Genomic DNA, 17187 nt, shown 5'->3' with positions numbered 1-17187 from the left:
ACATGCGCATTGTTTTAAAATAAGGCCGCGTTCATTGTCAATACGTCCCAGGGATGGCAGCACCGTACGGCAGATGGAATTTTACCGCCAGCGGCGAGAATGAGAACTGTTTTAAATACTTAAAATGGCGACGTTTTCCTTACTTGAACAGCGTGCAATCATTCGTTTTCTAATTGAAATTCATCGACAGTTGAAGGAGACATGTGGTGATGGCGTTATGGGTGTGTCGAAAGTGCGTTCATGGGTGCGACAGTTTAATGAAGGCAGAACATCGTGTGACAACAAATCGAAACAACCTCGGGATCGCACAAGCCGGTCTGACGACATGATCGACAAAGTGGAGGGGATTGTCTTGGGGGATCGCCGAATGACTGTTGAACAGATCGCCTCCAGAGTTGGCATTTCTGTGGGTTCTGTGCACACAATCCTGCATGACAACCTGAAAATGCGAAAAGTGTCATCCAGGTGGGTGCCACGAATGCTGACGGACGACCACATGGCTGTCCGTGTGGCATGTTGCCAAGCAATGTTGACGCACAATGAGAGCATGAATGGGACTTTCTTTTCGTCGGTTGTGACAATCGATGAGACGTGGATGCCATTTTCCAATCCAGAAACAAAGCGCCAGTCAGCTCAATGGAAGCACACAGATTCACCGCCACCAAAAAAATTTCGGGTAACCGCCAGTGCTGAAAAAATGATGGTGTCCATGTTCTGGGACAGCGAGGGCGTAATCCTTGCCCATTGCGTTCCAAAGGGCACTACGGTAACAGGTGCATCCTACGAAAATGTTTTGAAGAACAAATTCCTTCCTGCACTGCAACAAAAACGTCCGGGAAGGGCTGCGCGTATGCTGTTTCACCAAGACAACGCACCCGCACATCGAGCTAACGTTACGCAACAGTTTCTTCGTGATAACAACTTTGAAGTGACTCCTCATGCTCCCTACTCACCTGACCTGGCTCCTAGTGACTTTTGGCTTTTTGCAACAATGAAAGACACTCTCCGTGGCCGCACATTCACCAGCCATGCTGCTATTGCCTCAGCGATTTTCCAGTGGTCAAAACAGACCCCTAAAGAAGCCTTCGCCGCTGCCATGGAATCATGGCGTCAGCATTGTGAAAAATGTGTACGTCTGCAGGGCGATTACGTCGAGAAGTAACGCCAGTTTCATCGATTTCGAGTGAGTAATTAATTAGAAAAAAAATCGGAGGCCTTAGAACTTGAATGCACCTCGTATCACACACACACACAAGCTGCAGAAGGCTGTGCAGTCTACAGTTTTCTACAAGACGCCAACACATGTTGTAAGTGCCTTTTATTCCCCAACGTCCTCCCTACCCTGGTCTATCTCAAGAGGGATGAGTAGCCGGACTAGACAACAGATCTTTACTCCATTCAGCTTCCAGAGAATGATGCTTCTTATTTTTTTGTCTTTGCCATGCCACAGCTCTTCCAGCACTGGTCTCTTCTACGAGAGTCGTGGTTTCATTTGCCCCTGAACGTTATCCTTCTAAAGGCTGTTTGCCTTTCGGGTATTGCATTTGTGCTTGGTGTAGTTCTTGCAAGCATCTGCGTCGGCCTCACATCCAGTACCATCCAATAAATCTAGTATTGAACCACTGAACATGGTCAGCTCTTCTAGAGTTTTCTGCAGGCGGTCCTGACAGTGTCCATTGCCTCCACTGTAGTAGAAACATCGATCACGTTTATATGGCTGAGAAAATGGGTAGCGTTCGAGCTTAGAATCGCTTTCGTAGCGGTTTGGGGAGAACAGTATTTGGATTCATGGTGACATGTTATTTTTGCTTACTACCGTCAGGGTACGTCTCTATTGGTCTCACTCGTGACGAGTCGTCGTTATCGCTAAAAGATGGCGCTGCTGTCCAGTATTCAACTTTAATATCCCCATTAGCAAGGTTTGTTGTTTGCCAACAGGTAATATTGCTCTGCCACAATGTGCAGGTACGAAGTAACGTGTTTGAGCAAGACATTCAATCAGTAATGTCCGTGGCAGTGCAGTACAGCAAAGCCGCGAATCATCTGCGTTAGCTGATCCTATTTCGAGATTTAAGTCAGTTGGTATCTTCTCTGTCGACATCAAATCTTCTTGAACGTGCTACAGCACTTAATCTATTCATAAAGTCTCGGATTTCGGCACCAGAATGTTGCTGCTGACTGCTACAACATTTAAAGAAATTCAGCACAGTAAAATCCAGCACACACATTTGTTCACAACATCCATTTACAGTCATAGTTGTATCATACACACTTTCTGCAGAGGGCAGCACGGTCTACAGTTTTCTGTGAGATGATAACAGATGGCGTGAGACTCTTATTCCCCAACAACAGTCGAGTCCAAATACGTCGACATCTAGGCAAAGAGCTGCTTGAAACTTGAACGACGCGGACCACAGATGCAGGCCGATGGCGACAGTATTATACCATGGCGGATATTCACCTGGTCTTCCATGGGACCTGTGACAATAATCGATGGCATCATGATAGCTGGTTACTGTACGAACATTACTGCGGACCATCTGCATTCTTTTGTGTTTCATGTCTTCCCCAACAAGGATGGCATCATCCAGCATGATAACTGTCTGTGTCATAATAGCAGAATCGTGTTGCAATGATTTGAGTAGCTTGATAGTGAAATCATGCTGATGTCCGAACCATCAAGTTCACCTGACCTCAAGCAAATGGGACACATTTGGGACACCACTAGGTTCCAGCTCTGCGCTCACAAACGGGCCCGTAGTTTACGGGAATTTTGTGACCTGTGCATAGACATCGGTTCCACATCTCTCTGGAAACCTACCGAGGACTTGTCGAATCAATGCTATGCAGAATGGCTGCTATATTTGATTCCGAAATGGGCCAACATGCTGTTAAGCTGACAGTTATAATGTTTCTGGTTCATCAGTGCAATTTCCTTGCCTTTAGCTCAAATGGTTCAAATGGCTCTGAGCAGTATGGGACTTAACTTCTGAGGTCATCAGTCCCCTAGAACTTAGAATTACTTAAACCTAACTAACCTAAGGACATCACACACATCCATGCCCGAGGCGGATTCGAACCTGCGACCGCAGCGGTCGCGCGGTTCCAGACTGAAGCGCCTAGAACCTCTCGGCCACACCGGCCGGCTTGCCTTTAGCACCCAAAGTCACCGAACAGGTACAGCACCTGCTACGGGAGCCTGCAGAAGCTTATCCAAGGAGAGGAGGGGGGGGGGGGGGCCGGCATGAATGTAAAACTGCCACTTTTCATGTAAATGAATTCGAGATGCGTCATGCCACATTAACTAAATTTAGACCAGAGGTGCAGCGGGAAATGAGAAATCACTTCTGGAAGTGTGTGAGAATTCTATAATGAATAAAAACTCAGTACATCAAATCAAGGGGGGTGGGCGTGAGGGAAAGGTTGGGGAATTTCCCTGTCTCCTCCTTGTAGCGGACACCTGTGTCATTTTTCCGAGGTGGGAATATCTCAGCAGCTTCCAGACTACTCTTCAAACGTCAGTTTGTGTTCCGTCAGTTTCATGGCGATGATGGTCGACTTCCACAAAGGCACTGTGTCTTTCGATATCACACGCTAAATACTCTAAAACACACCCACAAAATCTTTTATCACCATGAAGTCATCCTAGTGTCCATGGAGAATTCCTCAAAATATGGTAAGGTAACTAAAAAGTGATTGGGTGGTGAACTGTCTTAGTAAAGTTAGAGCCCATCTGCTTGTTTCTATAGGTTAATGTCGGAACGTATGATTTTCTAATAGGCTCCTCTATCGTACGTCAGTTAGAAACAATTTCAGATATATTAGAATCCCTTCTTCATTCCATGTATACGTCCTCCACACGAAAAAACCACCACTTGTCTGAACACTGCCTCGTAGGCAAGCGTGATACATAGCCTCCAGTAGTTTCCGACGCATACGTACCATGGCATCAGGGAGTTGTAACGTGTACAGTAGGCAACTCATAAGGAGCGAGGCTGGTTGGGTGGAAACAACCCTCCCCCTAGTCCCCTTCGCCACACGGCTACCCATGGTTAGTGATAATGGCCATGTGGCCGACAAAGGTTGACCTGCTTTGTAGCACGCTTCTCTGTCAGCCTTGCTGGGTCGTGTTTCGTTGTGCACGTATGTGACATGAAAACTTTGTTCGTAGTAATAGCTTTATGCAAGTACTAAAAAGTGTGTTTTTTGTAACATTATATTCACTTAAAATTTGTCAATGGACGATTTCTATCTTCTGTTTTTCACTTGCAGTGATCTGTGTTGCTTGCAATTTTTTGTTTTTGTTTTTGCGTCAATTTGTATCCATATCTGCATTTCTGACATATCATGCGGAACCCATCTGAAGCAATTATTCTTACGCCCAGGCGTTCCTGCGGAATGTGAAGCACAACCATGTGAGTTAACCCAGTCTCCCAGGCCAGTTGAAGAATCGTTTGACGTCGATCACTGTCCAGCAATGCTGCAAGAGCAGGTAGGCACTTCAATAACACGTGGACGATGTGGCCGAAGAATGTCTGCCACATTTTGGCGTCCCTCGTTGAAGGCTTTTTTCCGCCTTGCTACCGTTCTGTAAGGCAACGCAAACCCGCCTCTAGCTTTTTGATGAGGCTGTAGTGTTCTGGTCCTATTTTTATCCAACTCCGTTGTTCCTATGTAGCAAATATCATGATTGCACTACATTTAGTCGAGTCAACGAAGGAAAATTAGGGGAAAATTGTGTAGTCGCAAATTTTTGCACAGTGCTAGGAGGGAGTGTCTTGAACAACATGCTAAAAATCCTGACGGGTGGAGTATGAGCCTTTTCATGTTATTCTCGAATAACTCAAAAACCGCAGCTCCTAGGGAAAATGCTTCACAATACTTACTTAAACTACATTAAATTTCTTGTAAAAAAAGGCCGTATTCCTTTTTTTCTCTAGTGCTAATGGTTTCCGCGATGCAAGGGATGGAAAAACCGCAGATTATTAAAAACATTGTTCTAATGGTATAAAAGTAAGGTTTATTTTTCAATGAAGTAGGTTAAAAACAAATATTAAGTGTGTATATCACATCTAAGTGGAGCGAAACCGTATTAAGACATAAACTGTATAACGCGAGCGTAACGGGGCGGAGGAGGAAGATATGTGGTGTAGAAGCGCGAGGGAAGATATGTCGCCAGATCGTGTTCAGGCACTTTCCTCAATCATAGGTCTGGGGTTTACATAAAAGCTCACTTCATAACTGCAAATAAATAGTCATTCAATAAACGCGAAATAACTTTACTATACTCGTATAAACTTGTGCTCGGTGAAGGCATTTTGTTTACACCCATAAGAGACCAGGATAGAAAATGCTGGGAAGGTATAGTCTGTCTGTAAATTGAAAATCGAGCAGCTGTCGTAGTGGAGGAATTCACCTTTCCCAGAAGAACAGTACAGTTGCCGTACAGGATGAGTAAGAGTCAATCCCCTCTAGCAGTGTAGAACAGTGTTCAGTGATGTACGTAGACCTACGTCCCCTCGCGCTTCTATGCCACACATCTACCCCTTCACTTGTTAAAACCACGTAACACATTTAATCCCTCTATACCATTTTACTGCACTCAGATGTGTACACACATTTAATATTTGTTTTAACCCACTTCATTTAACGATAAACATTAATTTTAAGCCATTAGAAAAATATTTTCAACAATCTGCGATTCTTCCACCCCCTACCACGCGGCGACTATTAGTTCTAAATAAAGAAATGAACAGAGCCTCTTTTGTAGGAGATGTAATGTAGCTTAACTGCCTACTGGGAACGTTTCCGCCGATAGCCAAGGTTTTTGAGTTATGCGAGCAAAACCTAAATTGTGCCCTTTAAACGCCACTCCCACCATCCCGTAAACTCAATCTGGATTATGCCTGCTAGCACTGTCCAAAAATTTGCGACTACACGATTTTTCTCCTAATCGACCTTTTTTGGTCTCTTTGAAGGGGTTAATTAATCCGTCCGCTACACGAGAGTCAGTTCTTCAGGCAATCTTGCATGCCTGTGATCCGGAAGTCAGAATCAGTTTGCACTGAGGTGAGGTAGGGGTACGTAACTAACGTGTAGTGTAAGCGATATTGTCTGATTATGTTGCGTTGCGCCTCTTCGGCGGTGTTGAAAGGTTCCAACCCTCGTACCAATATGACGTTTTCGCTGTGGATGATTTCCTAATTACGGGTTACCCGATTCCATAAAGTTTATTCGTAATTCAGCTAACTTATTGAGGGTGGCATCCTCTATAATAGACAGGTTCTTTTTTTACATGCGATGGAAAAAAATCTGTTCTGACAGATATATCACAAATTTATTTTTTATCTGTATTCCACATAGAAAACTATGACGAATATTACATAAACATGACTTTTACACTTTCATCGTGGGCTGGTTGAAACATCTTCAAGCAGGCGATGAACCTCAGTCACTACAATACTGTCGATTGATAACCGCTAACTGCAAATGAGTCTACTCATACTGGAGCTGCTATCGCACATGTCGGCAAGAACGAGACCAAACTCTCACACTGGGTGTGTAGTGCAATTGCACATACCGTTGTGGAGACACATTTTCAGCATCACTTGTGTGGGACTGTGGTGTTGCGCGATTGGCAGGAGTGGAAGACGACATGTTTGTATGTGTTCAAATGGTTCAAATGGCTCTGAGCACTATGGGACTTATCATCTTAGGTCATCAGTCCCCTATAACTTAGAACTACTTAAACCTAACTAACCTAAGGACATCACACACATCCATGCCCGAGGCAGGATTCGAACCTGCGACCGTAGCTGTCGCGCGGTTCGAGACTGAAGCGCCTAGAACCGCTCGGTCACTTCGTTTGTATGTGTCCAGCATAGTGCTCAATGTCATTTTCACGAATCAAATTGAAATCTTATTCACGGCTATACAACTACAAACATACCGTCAACTGGGAAAAGCTTGGAAGTGTTGGTGCGTTTCTTGTGGTTACAAGACTGTACAAGCTCTTACAGCATGAGGGAACCCTTCCTTGTTCTACACATCAGGTAACGTACATTCTACATTACCGGTAAAAAATGTGAGGCGCCCAAAAGACATGGTCGAATGTCAATGTAACTTCGTACACGTACTCACCATCGGCGCGTATGTAACTGACAGTTGCAATTCTGTGCGACAGGCAGAACAGGCACCAGGGAGCATTAGCGTTGTTTGTGTTTACTGTTGTTACAGGCCTAGTAGGGTTCGGTAACAGCGTCAGATGTTGAGTAATCACTGTGAATTTACAGAGCTGTCGCATATTCTCAGAGACAACGTTAGTCAGAACCTGACAGAGTTTATGCCTCATTGTGGGTCACCATTTGGCCAGCTGGTCGAATCGTGCAATATCCAGAGATGTGGGGCATTTGAATGTGATAGTTGTCCGATGTTGGACTGCATGGGAACATAAAGGCTGGCATACTTGTCGTTAAGGTTACGGTTGACCCGCCACAAGGATCGCTGCATTGTGCACCAAGCACATGGTAACTGCTTCGCATCTTGCCTGCCATTGAAGCACAACTAATGGACTCCCTTCAGTATTCTGTGTCACCCCACACCATTAGTAAGAGACTGGCTGAACTAGGGAATTACTGGAATTACTGTCCCATGCACAAATCAAAATAGCTGTGTTTGGAGTGTGCCATGGCTGGGAAATATGGACTGACGCACTCATTTCAGCGATGAGTCGTGGTTCTGCCCTACTCCGGATGACCATCGTCGAAAAGTATGGTGGCGACCTGGGGAGATGTCCCATTCTTCCAGTGTTTTCGGGAGGCAATGTGTTCTGTACCAAGTAAGAGGTACATAACAAATACCGCAAGAGGCCGCCATAACGAAGTCATAACCACTCGCCTGACGTGTTTCAGTACCATGTAGCAACCACCAGATGACGCTCACAAACTCGGACCGCCGATAATTGGACAGCCAATTGGGAACACTGTCAACTGCGGACTACCTCGCTTCCGTCTCTTACAGGCGGACTGAGAATCGTTCCCCCGGCAAGCTCGAACGACGACGCACCGCGACCACTCACACGGACCTGTCCCAGCAGTCAGATAGCTGGAACCCTCAGTTATACATACAGTTCAGTGGTTAGCTGGTTGGTTGATTTGGGGGGAGAGGACCAAACAGCGGTGTCATCGGTCCCATCGGATTAGGGAAGGATGGGGAAGGAAGTCGGCCGTGCCCTTTCAGAGGAAACATCTCGGCACTTGCCCGGAGCGATTTAGGGAAACCACAGAAAACCTAACCCAAAATGGCCGGACGCTGGTTTGAACCGTCGTCCTCCTGAATGCGAGTCCAGTAATCACTGCACCACCTCTCTCGCTACAGATCAATGCCTGCAGTCGTCTCAGTACATTACTCTCAAGACTGCCTTCCAACCCAGCAGTCGCTATTTATGGAGTAATTGGACCATCGAGTGTCTGCTCAATTACTATCAGTTACAGCGAATGTATATGGACTGCCAAGAGACAGCAGAGTTATGTAGATATCACTGTATTAGGTTGAGAATATCAAGTGCCCCGCATCAAACTGTACCAGAGCTAAGCAGCATTTTGTAACATACTTTTAATAAATGTTATTAGCTATTTCTTTTTGTGTTGCCACATCTTTGTTACATCGCGGCCCAATAAGAGTTTACCTGCATGCGTACAAGTCAGCCACCATTAAGAAACCATAGCAGGGAAACGGTTTTGTGCTACCTTTGATGTCTGGGTGGAATTATTAGTAGCAGTCAATTAATACATCCACAACACAGAGCTGCAGTGGGGAACCATTGGACATCACTTCAGGCTATGGCTGGTTGTGATTGCGGGAAAATTTGACCCCGCATTGGTACGTTAAGAACATCCTGTGTCCTCACGTGTTACCTTAAAGCAACAGCATCGTTGTGCCATTTTTCAACACGATAATTCTCGTCCACACTTGGCACTTTGCTCTATGAACTGTCCATGTGATGTTGAGGTGTTCTGTCGCCAGCAAGATACCCAGATCTGTCACCACACAACGCGTGTTGGACCACGTCTGACATCAACTGTGTACCAATGCCAGTATCCAGGATATCAAGGACCAGTCACAACAGTTGTGGTTGGCTCTGAGCACTATGGGACTTAACTTCTGAGGTCATCAGTCCCCTAGAACTTAGAACTACTTAAACATAACTAAGCTAAGGACATCACGTACACCCATGCCCGAGGGAGGATTATAACCTGTGAACGTAGCGGTCGCGCGGTTCGAGACTGTAGCGCCTAGAACCGCTCAGCCACCCCGGCCGACTCACAACAGTTGTGGTACGGGAGAGGAGAAGATGCAAAGGCCTTATGACACCTTCCTAACCGAACCAGCGCATGCTCTCTGGCAAGGGGAAGTGCAAAGTCTTAGTGATAACTGGGCTCATACTACCAAGTTCTTTATAAAATTGACCGAGTATTGTAATCGCTGAAATAGCATCATATACTCACTCAAGCTATGAAGTTTTATTTCGTTTGCTCCTGTCCTGTGTGCTTCACTTTCTCTTTTCTTTTTTTTTTTTTTTTTTTTTTTTTTTTTGTCATACAGTGTCTAACATTCACTGACTGGATCGGCCATTAAGCCAGGTGCGCGGTCTGTGAAGTTCTCTGGAAGTTACTCAAAATGGCTCTGAACACTATGGGACTTAACATAAGAGGTCATCAGTCCCCTAGAACTTAGAAATAATTAAATCAATTAAATCTAACTAATCTAAGGACATCACACACATCCATGCCCGAGGCAGGATTCGAAGCTGCGACCATAGCGGTGGTGCGGTTCCAGACCGAAGCGCCTAGAACCGCTCGGCCACAACGGCCGGCGGAAGTTTCTCCATTCTGTGTTTACCTGTAAGAGGTGGCGACTATGTGTATTTTGGAGCCCTAGGTGAAGAATGTACTTAGCGGCTCCAATCAACCCCCTCTCCCTTCCTCATCCCCGATCCTTTGCCCACAACCGCTCATTCTTATTTTCTCCGCTCCCAAACCTCCTGGAAAAGAAAACTATAACTTCTGATGATATGTAGTTTAGATATGTAATACAACTACTATGTAATTCAAGATGAGCTACCAACATTCTGCGAGATTTGATAATAAAATGAACAGCAAAGCTGTTGACTGACAGAGACCGCCGACAGTCGAAGAGGGTCGTAATGTCTAATAGGCAGACATCTATCCAGACCATCACACAGGAAGTCCAAACTGCTTCAGGGCCCACTGCAAGTACTATGACAGTTAGGCAGGAGGTGAGAAAACTTGGATTTCATGGTCGAGCGGCTGCTCATAAGTCGCACATCACGACGGTAAATGCCAAACGACGCCTCGCTTGGTATAAGGAGCGTAAACATTGGACGATTGAACTGTGGATAAACGGCGTGTGGAGTGACAAATAACGGCACACAATGTGGCGATCCGCTGGGAGGGTGTGTGTATGGCGAACGTCATCTGCTAGCGCGTGAAGTCCCAACAGTAAAATTCGGAAGCGGTGGTGTTATGGTGTGGCCGTGTTTTTCATAGAGAGGGCTTGCACCCCTTGTTGTTCTGCGTGGCACTATCACAGTACAGGCCTACATTGATGTTTTAAGCACCTTCTTGCTTCACACTTTTGAAGAACAATTCGGAGATGGCGACTGCATCTTTCAACAGAATTGAGCACCTGTTCATAACCACGGCCTGTGGCGGAGTGGTTACACGACAATAACATGCCTGTAATGGACAGGCCTGCACAGCGTCCCGACCTGAATCCTATAGAACACCTTTGGGATGTGGTCTCGCGGTTCTAGGCGCTCAGTTCGGAACCGCGGGACTGCTACGGTCGCAGGTTCGAATCCTGCCTCGGGCATGGATGTGTGTGATGTCCTTAGGTTAGTTAGGTTTAAGTAGTTCTAAGTTCTAGGGGACTGATGACCACAGATGTTAAGTCCCATAGTACTCAGAGCCATTTGAACCATTTTGAACGCCGGCTTCGTGCCAGGCTTCACGGACCGACATCGATGCCTCTCCTCAGTGCAGCACTCCGTGAAGAATGGGCTGCCATTTCCCAAGAAACCTTCCAGCACCTGATTGAACGTATGTCTGTGAGAGTGGAAACTGTCATCAAGGCTAAGGGTGGGCCAACATCGTATTGAATAATAGCATTACCGATGGAGGATGTCACGAACTTGTAAGTCATCTTCAGCCAGGTGTCCGGATACTTTTGATCACATAGTGTAGTACACTTTTAATATGCATATGGTATTTATATGCTTTCTTTACGATTGAATACATACCTCTAGGCTAGTAAGTTCAGTCATACGTGACTGCTGCTCGCGTGGTCGCAAGATAAATGTTTTTATAATAGACTGCTCAGGAGAAGAAAATACTAATAACCTATACAGACAAAAACTCAGTTTACTGACTTCTTTTAATTTCCAACTAAAACTGCCACCTCCCTCCACACCGCTCCCAAATTTCGGGGTTCTGTGTGCCTGCCTGGAAAGCGAAATCTACAAACAAATATTAAAAATAAGAGACCAATTAGTCCATCATACGAATTTATAAGCAATTTTAATCTGATAAAAACTCACCAATATGACTTCAGAAGAGCTATACGTAAAACTGATATTTGAGTCAATAGTTTCACTTAAGTGTGGAAGTAGAATTTGTGATTTTTGAAGAATTAATTTGAAGTGTTCTCAGTTGTTCGCGTTTAATCTTGCTCCAGTAGTTTACTTTAGCGCTCCTGATTCTTTTCAACTAAAACAGACCCAGCTCTATATGCAGTAATAAAGAATTGTCACTCGTTTTAAGTGGCCTTTAACTCGAAACTGTCAGTAGTAACCGTCGTGAAATATTTACCATTCCTCAGAAACACCTTGTAGACACGTTAACCCATTGACTTACTAATATTTTTCCCGATATTCAACCTATATTTACTACTTATATTTATGAAAATCAGCATATTTTGTCTTACACACTTTTCTCACAATTATATGACTTTATTGATACGAATTTTTTATAAATCTATCCTAACTCTTTATTTAAGTGAAGAGGAGAAAAGATAACACTGTCTTAGAAGTTTTTGTTAGTGTGATATACCCAAAAAAATGCAGGCCATGTGCAATACCACTAGATATTTTTCACACTCGTACCGTGTATCACTTTTCCTCTTCCTTGCGTTACACACTACATCATTTCTGGAGGGTGTTTTCTTCATTATAATGGAAGGGGGCGGGCGCGGGGGAGGAAAAGAGGAAAACCTAACAAAATCTCAAAACGAATGCTTATAATTCGCAAACTATCAAAAGAAATCGAGTGTGTTATACACCACTAAATATATCGATCTCTCGGCTATCCAATGTCGTGTCATCTATTAAGAGAGGAGAAGGAATACTAGGAAGAAGCTATGGCTGCTCGGCCCGTCTCCCAGACAGCAATGTAACAATGGGCTTACAACATGCGACCGATTGTGAACTGGCTATATAAGCCACTGGTTTAATATTACCAGCCGTTAAAATAAGAAGCTTAGCTTTCATAAACCGCTGTTATTGTCGATAACGATATTGGATGACGAACACTATGTTTTGTGTGTTATGAATGGTGTCCGTTTCACTTCAGTTCCAACAGCAATTCTCCTTAGTGACTGCAGAACCTAATTCCGCAACGCAGCAACAGAGGAGTGGAGGTCCCGAGTTTTTCTAATAATACATAGTGTTTCTTTCCGCTCTAGAAGCGGTGAAAAGTGACAATTTGCTCCGTAGTTCGGAGTACACATCAAATTGTATTCCCCCTGTGACTGACGCGGTAAGACTTTCATACCTCTGAGGTAGGCTACGCCATAACATCTGCGGTAGGATCACCCCTAGTAAAGCACCGCGGTGTTTAAATCAACCTCACAGCTTTGATGACAGCATTTGTGTAGGGAAGCAGCGCGACTTACCTTCCGAGGTGCTCCATGTTGGGGCCAGACTACAAGCGAGGCACCGAAACAGATAACATATATATGACAGCAGCTAATTAGCCCACCATTATGGTGGTAGTCGTCGCGATGTGGGTTTCACGACCGACTTTTTTCCGGATGAAAAGTCTACCAGAGAGGTACTTCCTTTGCGAATTGCTGATTTCATATCGCCACTCATTTCCCTATGAGCTTCAGCCTTTCCCTACATTTCGCGACTCTCTCTGCGATTCACGCCGAACGTTCCTCTTGGAGGAGAGAGCTAAAACACTAGACCAGGGTTTCCCAAACTGTGTTCCGCAGAGCTCTGGAGTTCTGCGTGAAGTAAACAAGTGCTTCGTGAAAAACTATTTCAGTAATAATATGGTGGATTCTTTTCGACATTTTGGCGATACTACTTTTTTTAATTTTATCGTGGTTTATGTGTTACTAGTTATGCTATAAAATTGAAGTAATCACTGAATAAAACAAGTTTTTCCCATTTTTTAAAATTCTATTAACCTTCAAAATAATCAAGGTGTTCCATCAAAGTTCCAGGATTCTCAAAGTTTTCCGTCAGAAGAAAAGTTTGGAACTCCTGCACTTGATACCCTGAAGTGTAAAATCACGGAAGGTTTGTTTCATTTAAACGGCAAAGTCGCAGTTACTCGCCGCTGTTGGCTGCACAGGATGCCGAACAAACAATGAAACATTATTATTAAGTGTTCTATTTCATGGCCGATCCAGCACTTCGTCTTCAGGCCACAAGTGGCCCATCGAGACCATCCGACCGCCGTGTCATCCTCAGGTGAGGATGCGGAGAGGAGGGGCGTGTGGTCAGCACACCGCTCTCCCGGTCGTTACGATGGTTTTCTTTGACCGGAGCCGCTACTATTCGGTCGAGTAGCTCCTCAGTTGGCGTCACGAGGCTGAGTGCACCCCGAAAAATGGCAACAGCGCATGGAGTTCCGTATGGTCACCCATCCAAGTACGGGCCACGCCCGATAGCGCTTAACTTCGGAGATCTGACGGGAACGGGTGCATCCACTGCGGCAAGGCCGTTGCCGGCCGATCCAGGGACATGAATTATACAGTGTGTTTCAAAAAGAATATACATATCACAAAGTAGTATGTTGTAAAAACTATCGATCGCTGCGCCACGGCTCGGTTATTGGAAGAATGAATATGTTGTCTAGTTTATATTCATTGCCACTAGATGTCGGTTTGCTTGATTACCGTCACACGTTGAAAAATGGCTCCTCGGCAGCAGAAATCATTTTGTGTTCTCGAGTTTGCGATGCGTACTTCCCTGATCAGCGACTTTACCATCCAGAAACGTTTCAGGCTGAGGTATCAAACTGGTCCTCCGAATGGATGGAACATTTGCAGATGGTATGGACAGTTTGTAGACACAAGATGTGCATGTAAGGGAAGAGTCCAGGCCGCTCTCTGGTTTCCAACGTGGTCCTACAAAATAAACTCTTCGTGCCAGTCGGGTGCTACAGCTGCCTACAACAATTGGGCTCGTTTTGAGATGTCGGTTGGTTATGAAGACGTAAAAGTGAAAGCTGTTACAGGCTCTACATGATGACGACAAACGGAAAAGTGTGGCATTTTCTGAAGAGCTTCAGAACGTTATTGACAACGATAACGCTTTCCCACACGCTACGTGCTACGCGATAAAGCGACTTTCCGTCTTAGTGGGGAATTAAAAAAATACAGTGTTCGAATTTTTGAATTTGGTGCCTACAGAACCCACTTGCACATATTGAACATGTAAGAAATCCACATTGCGGTATCCCACTTACCTGTTTACAGCCAATTCTACTTTGATGGCAACACGGTTAACGGTCAGCAGTATCTTGCTACTTTATGAAACTTCCTGTTTCTGCAGATGAAGGAGGACAACTTCATTTTTCAACAAGACGGGCGCTCCCTCACTGCAGTCGCCAAGCGCATGAATATCGAATGAAACTCTACTCAGCCACTGGATTGGTCGTCAAACAACCAGCCTCTTAACACTACTATGTTAATGCACCAAAACCTAGAAGAGAACCGGTTCTGTATTGCCGTAACATCAGTGACGATGGACATGCTTACCCGAATATGGGAGGAATTCGCATATTGACGTGATATTGTTCTTGTCATTGGTGAAGGACATATTGAATATCTCTAATCTAAACTTGAGATATCCGTAAATTTATGTCTCAAGTTTTACAGTTGTATGTCTTATAGTTTAATAAATACATGCGTTCGAAATACGCATTCTTTTTTATCACCCCGTATACCAACATATTTGCTCAGCCATCCACTGTTCAGTGTATGGTTAAGGGTACATTGTGCTGGTACTATCGATTTTCTTTCTTATTCCATTCACGTTCTGAGCGAGAGAAAAATGACTGTCTCCGTACCTCAGCCGGTGTTGTAATTTCGCTTATCTTCTTCTCGTGATGGCTACGCCACATGTTCGCCAGAGACAGCATAATTGTCGCACAGTCTTCTTCAAATACAGATTCTCTAAATTCATCCAAATGGTTTGCCAGCTTAATTACCCCGGGTATTTTTGTTATACTTTTGTATGGGCTGTATCGACCTGTTAGGTGCTAACTGAATTCTTTCGAAGTCTGTCGTCATGGCTATTTGATAACGACTCCAATCACTGGAACAACACTCTACAGTTGGTCACATTAGCTTCGGGTATACGCTTTCCTTTACAGATGGACTGCACAAATCTAAAGCTTCCATTCTCCTTACCTCTTACTGATTTCACGTGACCCTCCTATTTCATGTCGCTTCTTACTGTTACCCCTAAATACTTATACGGTGCGACGTGTTCATGATGTTCGCGACTAGCCTAGAAATCAGATACAGTCGGGGCCTTGCTCTTTGTTATAGCATTATCTTACAGTTATCCACATTTGTGAATTTTCCTTTTCACTTATCTCTCTCTCTCATTTCTTCCTTACATAGCAGGGGAGAGTGTTGTACCTGGAAGATAGTGTACCTAGGAACACATGACATTTTCTGGTAGATATTTCATCTAGTGGCCGATTTTAGACTTACATGAAGGAATGCCCTTCAAGTACTGTACAATACATTAAAGGTATTTATAGGCTGGGGGGGGGGGGGGGTGAACCACACAATAACCCTAGGTTCGGTGTGGGGCGGCGGTGGGGTGGGTGGACTCCTGTGGCCTGCTGTTGGGCTATGGCGGGATGAAGCCTCTCCGTCTTTTATAGGTCCCTGGTTTAATACACAAAGCGTTGTGGAAGGATATTTGAAAACTCGGTTCGCAGAGCAATTCCAGAAACACAAACTATAAACAGTACTGCCAGCACACAATCAAAGATGATCGACATCAGCAGTTATCGATAGAGAAAATTAATAACCAAAGGATGAGGTAGCATTAACAATGTCCCTCTGTTTTTTGACAAGGGCAGAGCAGAATTTCAGCAAACATCTCCATCACTATTTATAAGGCTGCTTACTAATTTAATTTCAATTACTTTCATAATAACACTATCCCAATAGTGGAAGTACATGCCAGAATCTCTGTGTTGTTACATTCCATAGGATGGCCTGTGCTAAGACAATGTTCTGCATAGCAGATCCAAGGCTGCGTAAAGGATGATCTTGGTTTGCGTAGGGCGGGTGTCGATTGATATTCCTTGTAGATGTGGCATGTTTTATATGGGTCACTCTATCAGGACTGTGGAGGACGGTATATTGAGAATAAGCGTAACACAGGCTTAGAACAGCCGAGCAAATCTGCTGTTGCAGGACATTGTCTTGGTACAGGTCGTCCTATGGACCATTACAACACGGAGATTCTGGCGTGAACTTACAGCTGTTGGGGTAGTATTACTGAGGAAGCTGTTGAAATTTAATTAGCAAATAACCTTATAAATGGAGATAGAGGTTTATGCTTAAATTCTGCATAGAATCCTACTCTGTCCCTTGTCAAAAAACAGAGGGACCCAGTTAATGATATCTCACCAGTTGGTTATAAATTTTCTCTGTCGATAACTTCTGACGTCGGTCATCTTTGATTGTGTGGTGGCGCTATCGTTCACAGTGTGTGTGTGTGTGTGTGTGTGTGTGTGTGTGTGTGTGTGTTATCTGTCCGGAACTGCTTGCAAACAGAGTTTTTAAATATCCTTGCACAACCATTACTTGCTGCAGTTTTACCTTGAAAATGACAGGTTGTGCACCCGCCAAAAT

The 17187-nt window shown here is 44.5% G+C and overlaps 1 protein-coding gene and 1 pseudogene across 1 annotated transcript in view; both read right to left on the bottom strand.

Annotated features, from left to right (window-relative positions):
• The window catches only part of LOC124775874 (peroxidase-like), a 152158-nt gene extending 139172 nt beyond the window's left edge, over positions 1-12986 (bottom strand). Inside the window, exon 1 of the mRNA XM_047250707.1 lies at positions 12970-12986. Coding sequence (XP_047106663.1) covers positions 12970-12986 — 17 coding nt within the window. The remainder of the gene's footprint in view (positions 1-12969) is intronic.
• Positions 12987-13914: 928 nt separating this feature from the next.
• On the bottom strand, positions 13915-14032 carry LOC124778874 (annotated as a pseudogene).
• Between the last annotated feature and the right edge of the window lie 3155 nt (positions 14033-17187).

Source organism: Schistocerca piceifrons, chromosome 2, assembly GCF_021461385.2.
Source record: "Schistocerca piceifrons isolate TAMUIC-IGC-003096 chromosome 2, iqSchPice1.1, whole genome shotgun sequence".
In the NCBI taxonomy this organism is placed as follows: Eukaryota; Metazoa; Arthropoda; class Insecta; order Orthoptera; family Acrididae; genus Schistocerca; species Schistocerca piceifrons.
The sequence above is the reverse complement of the archived record's forward strand: the minus strand, read 5'-3'. Positions and strand labels throughout refer to the sequence as shown.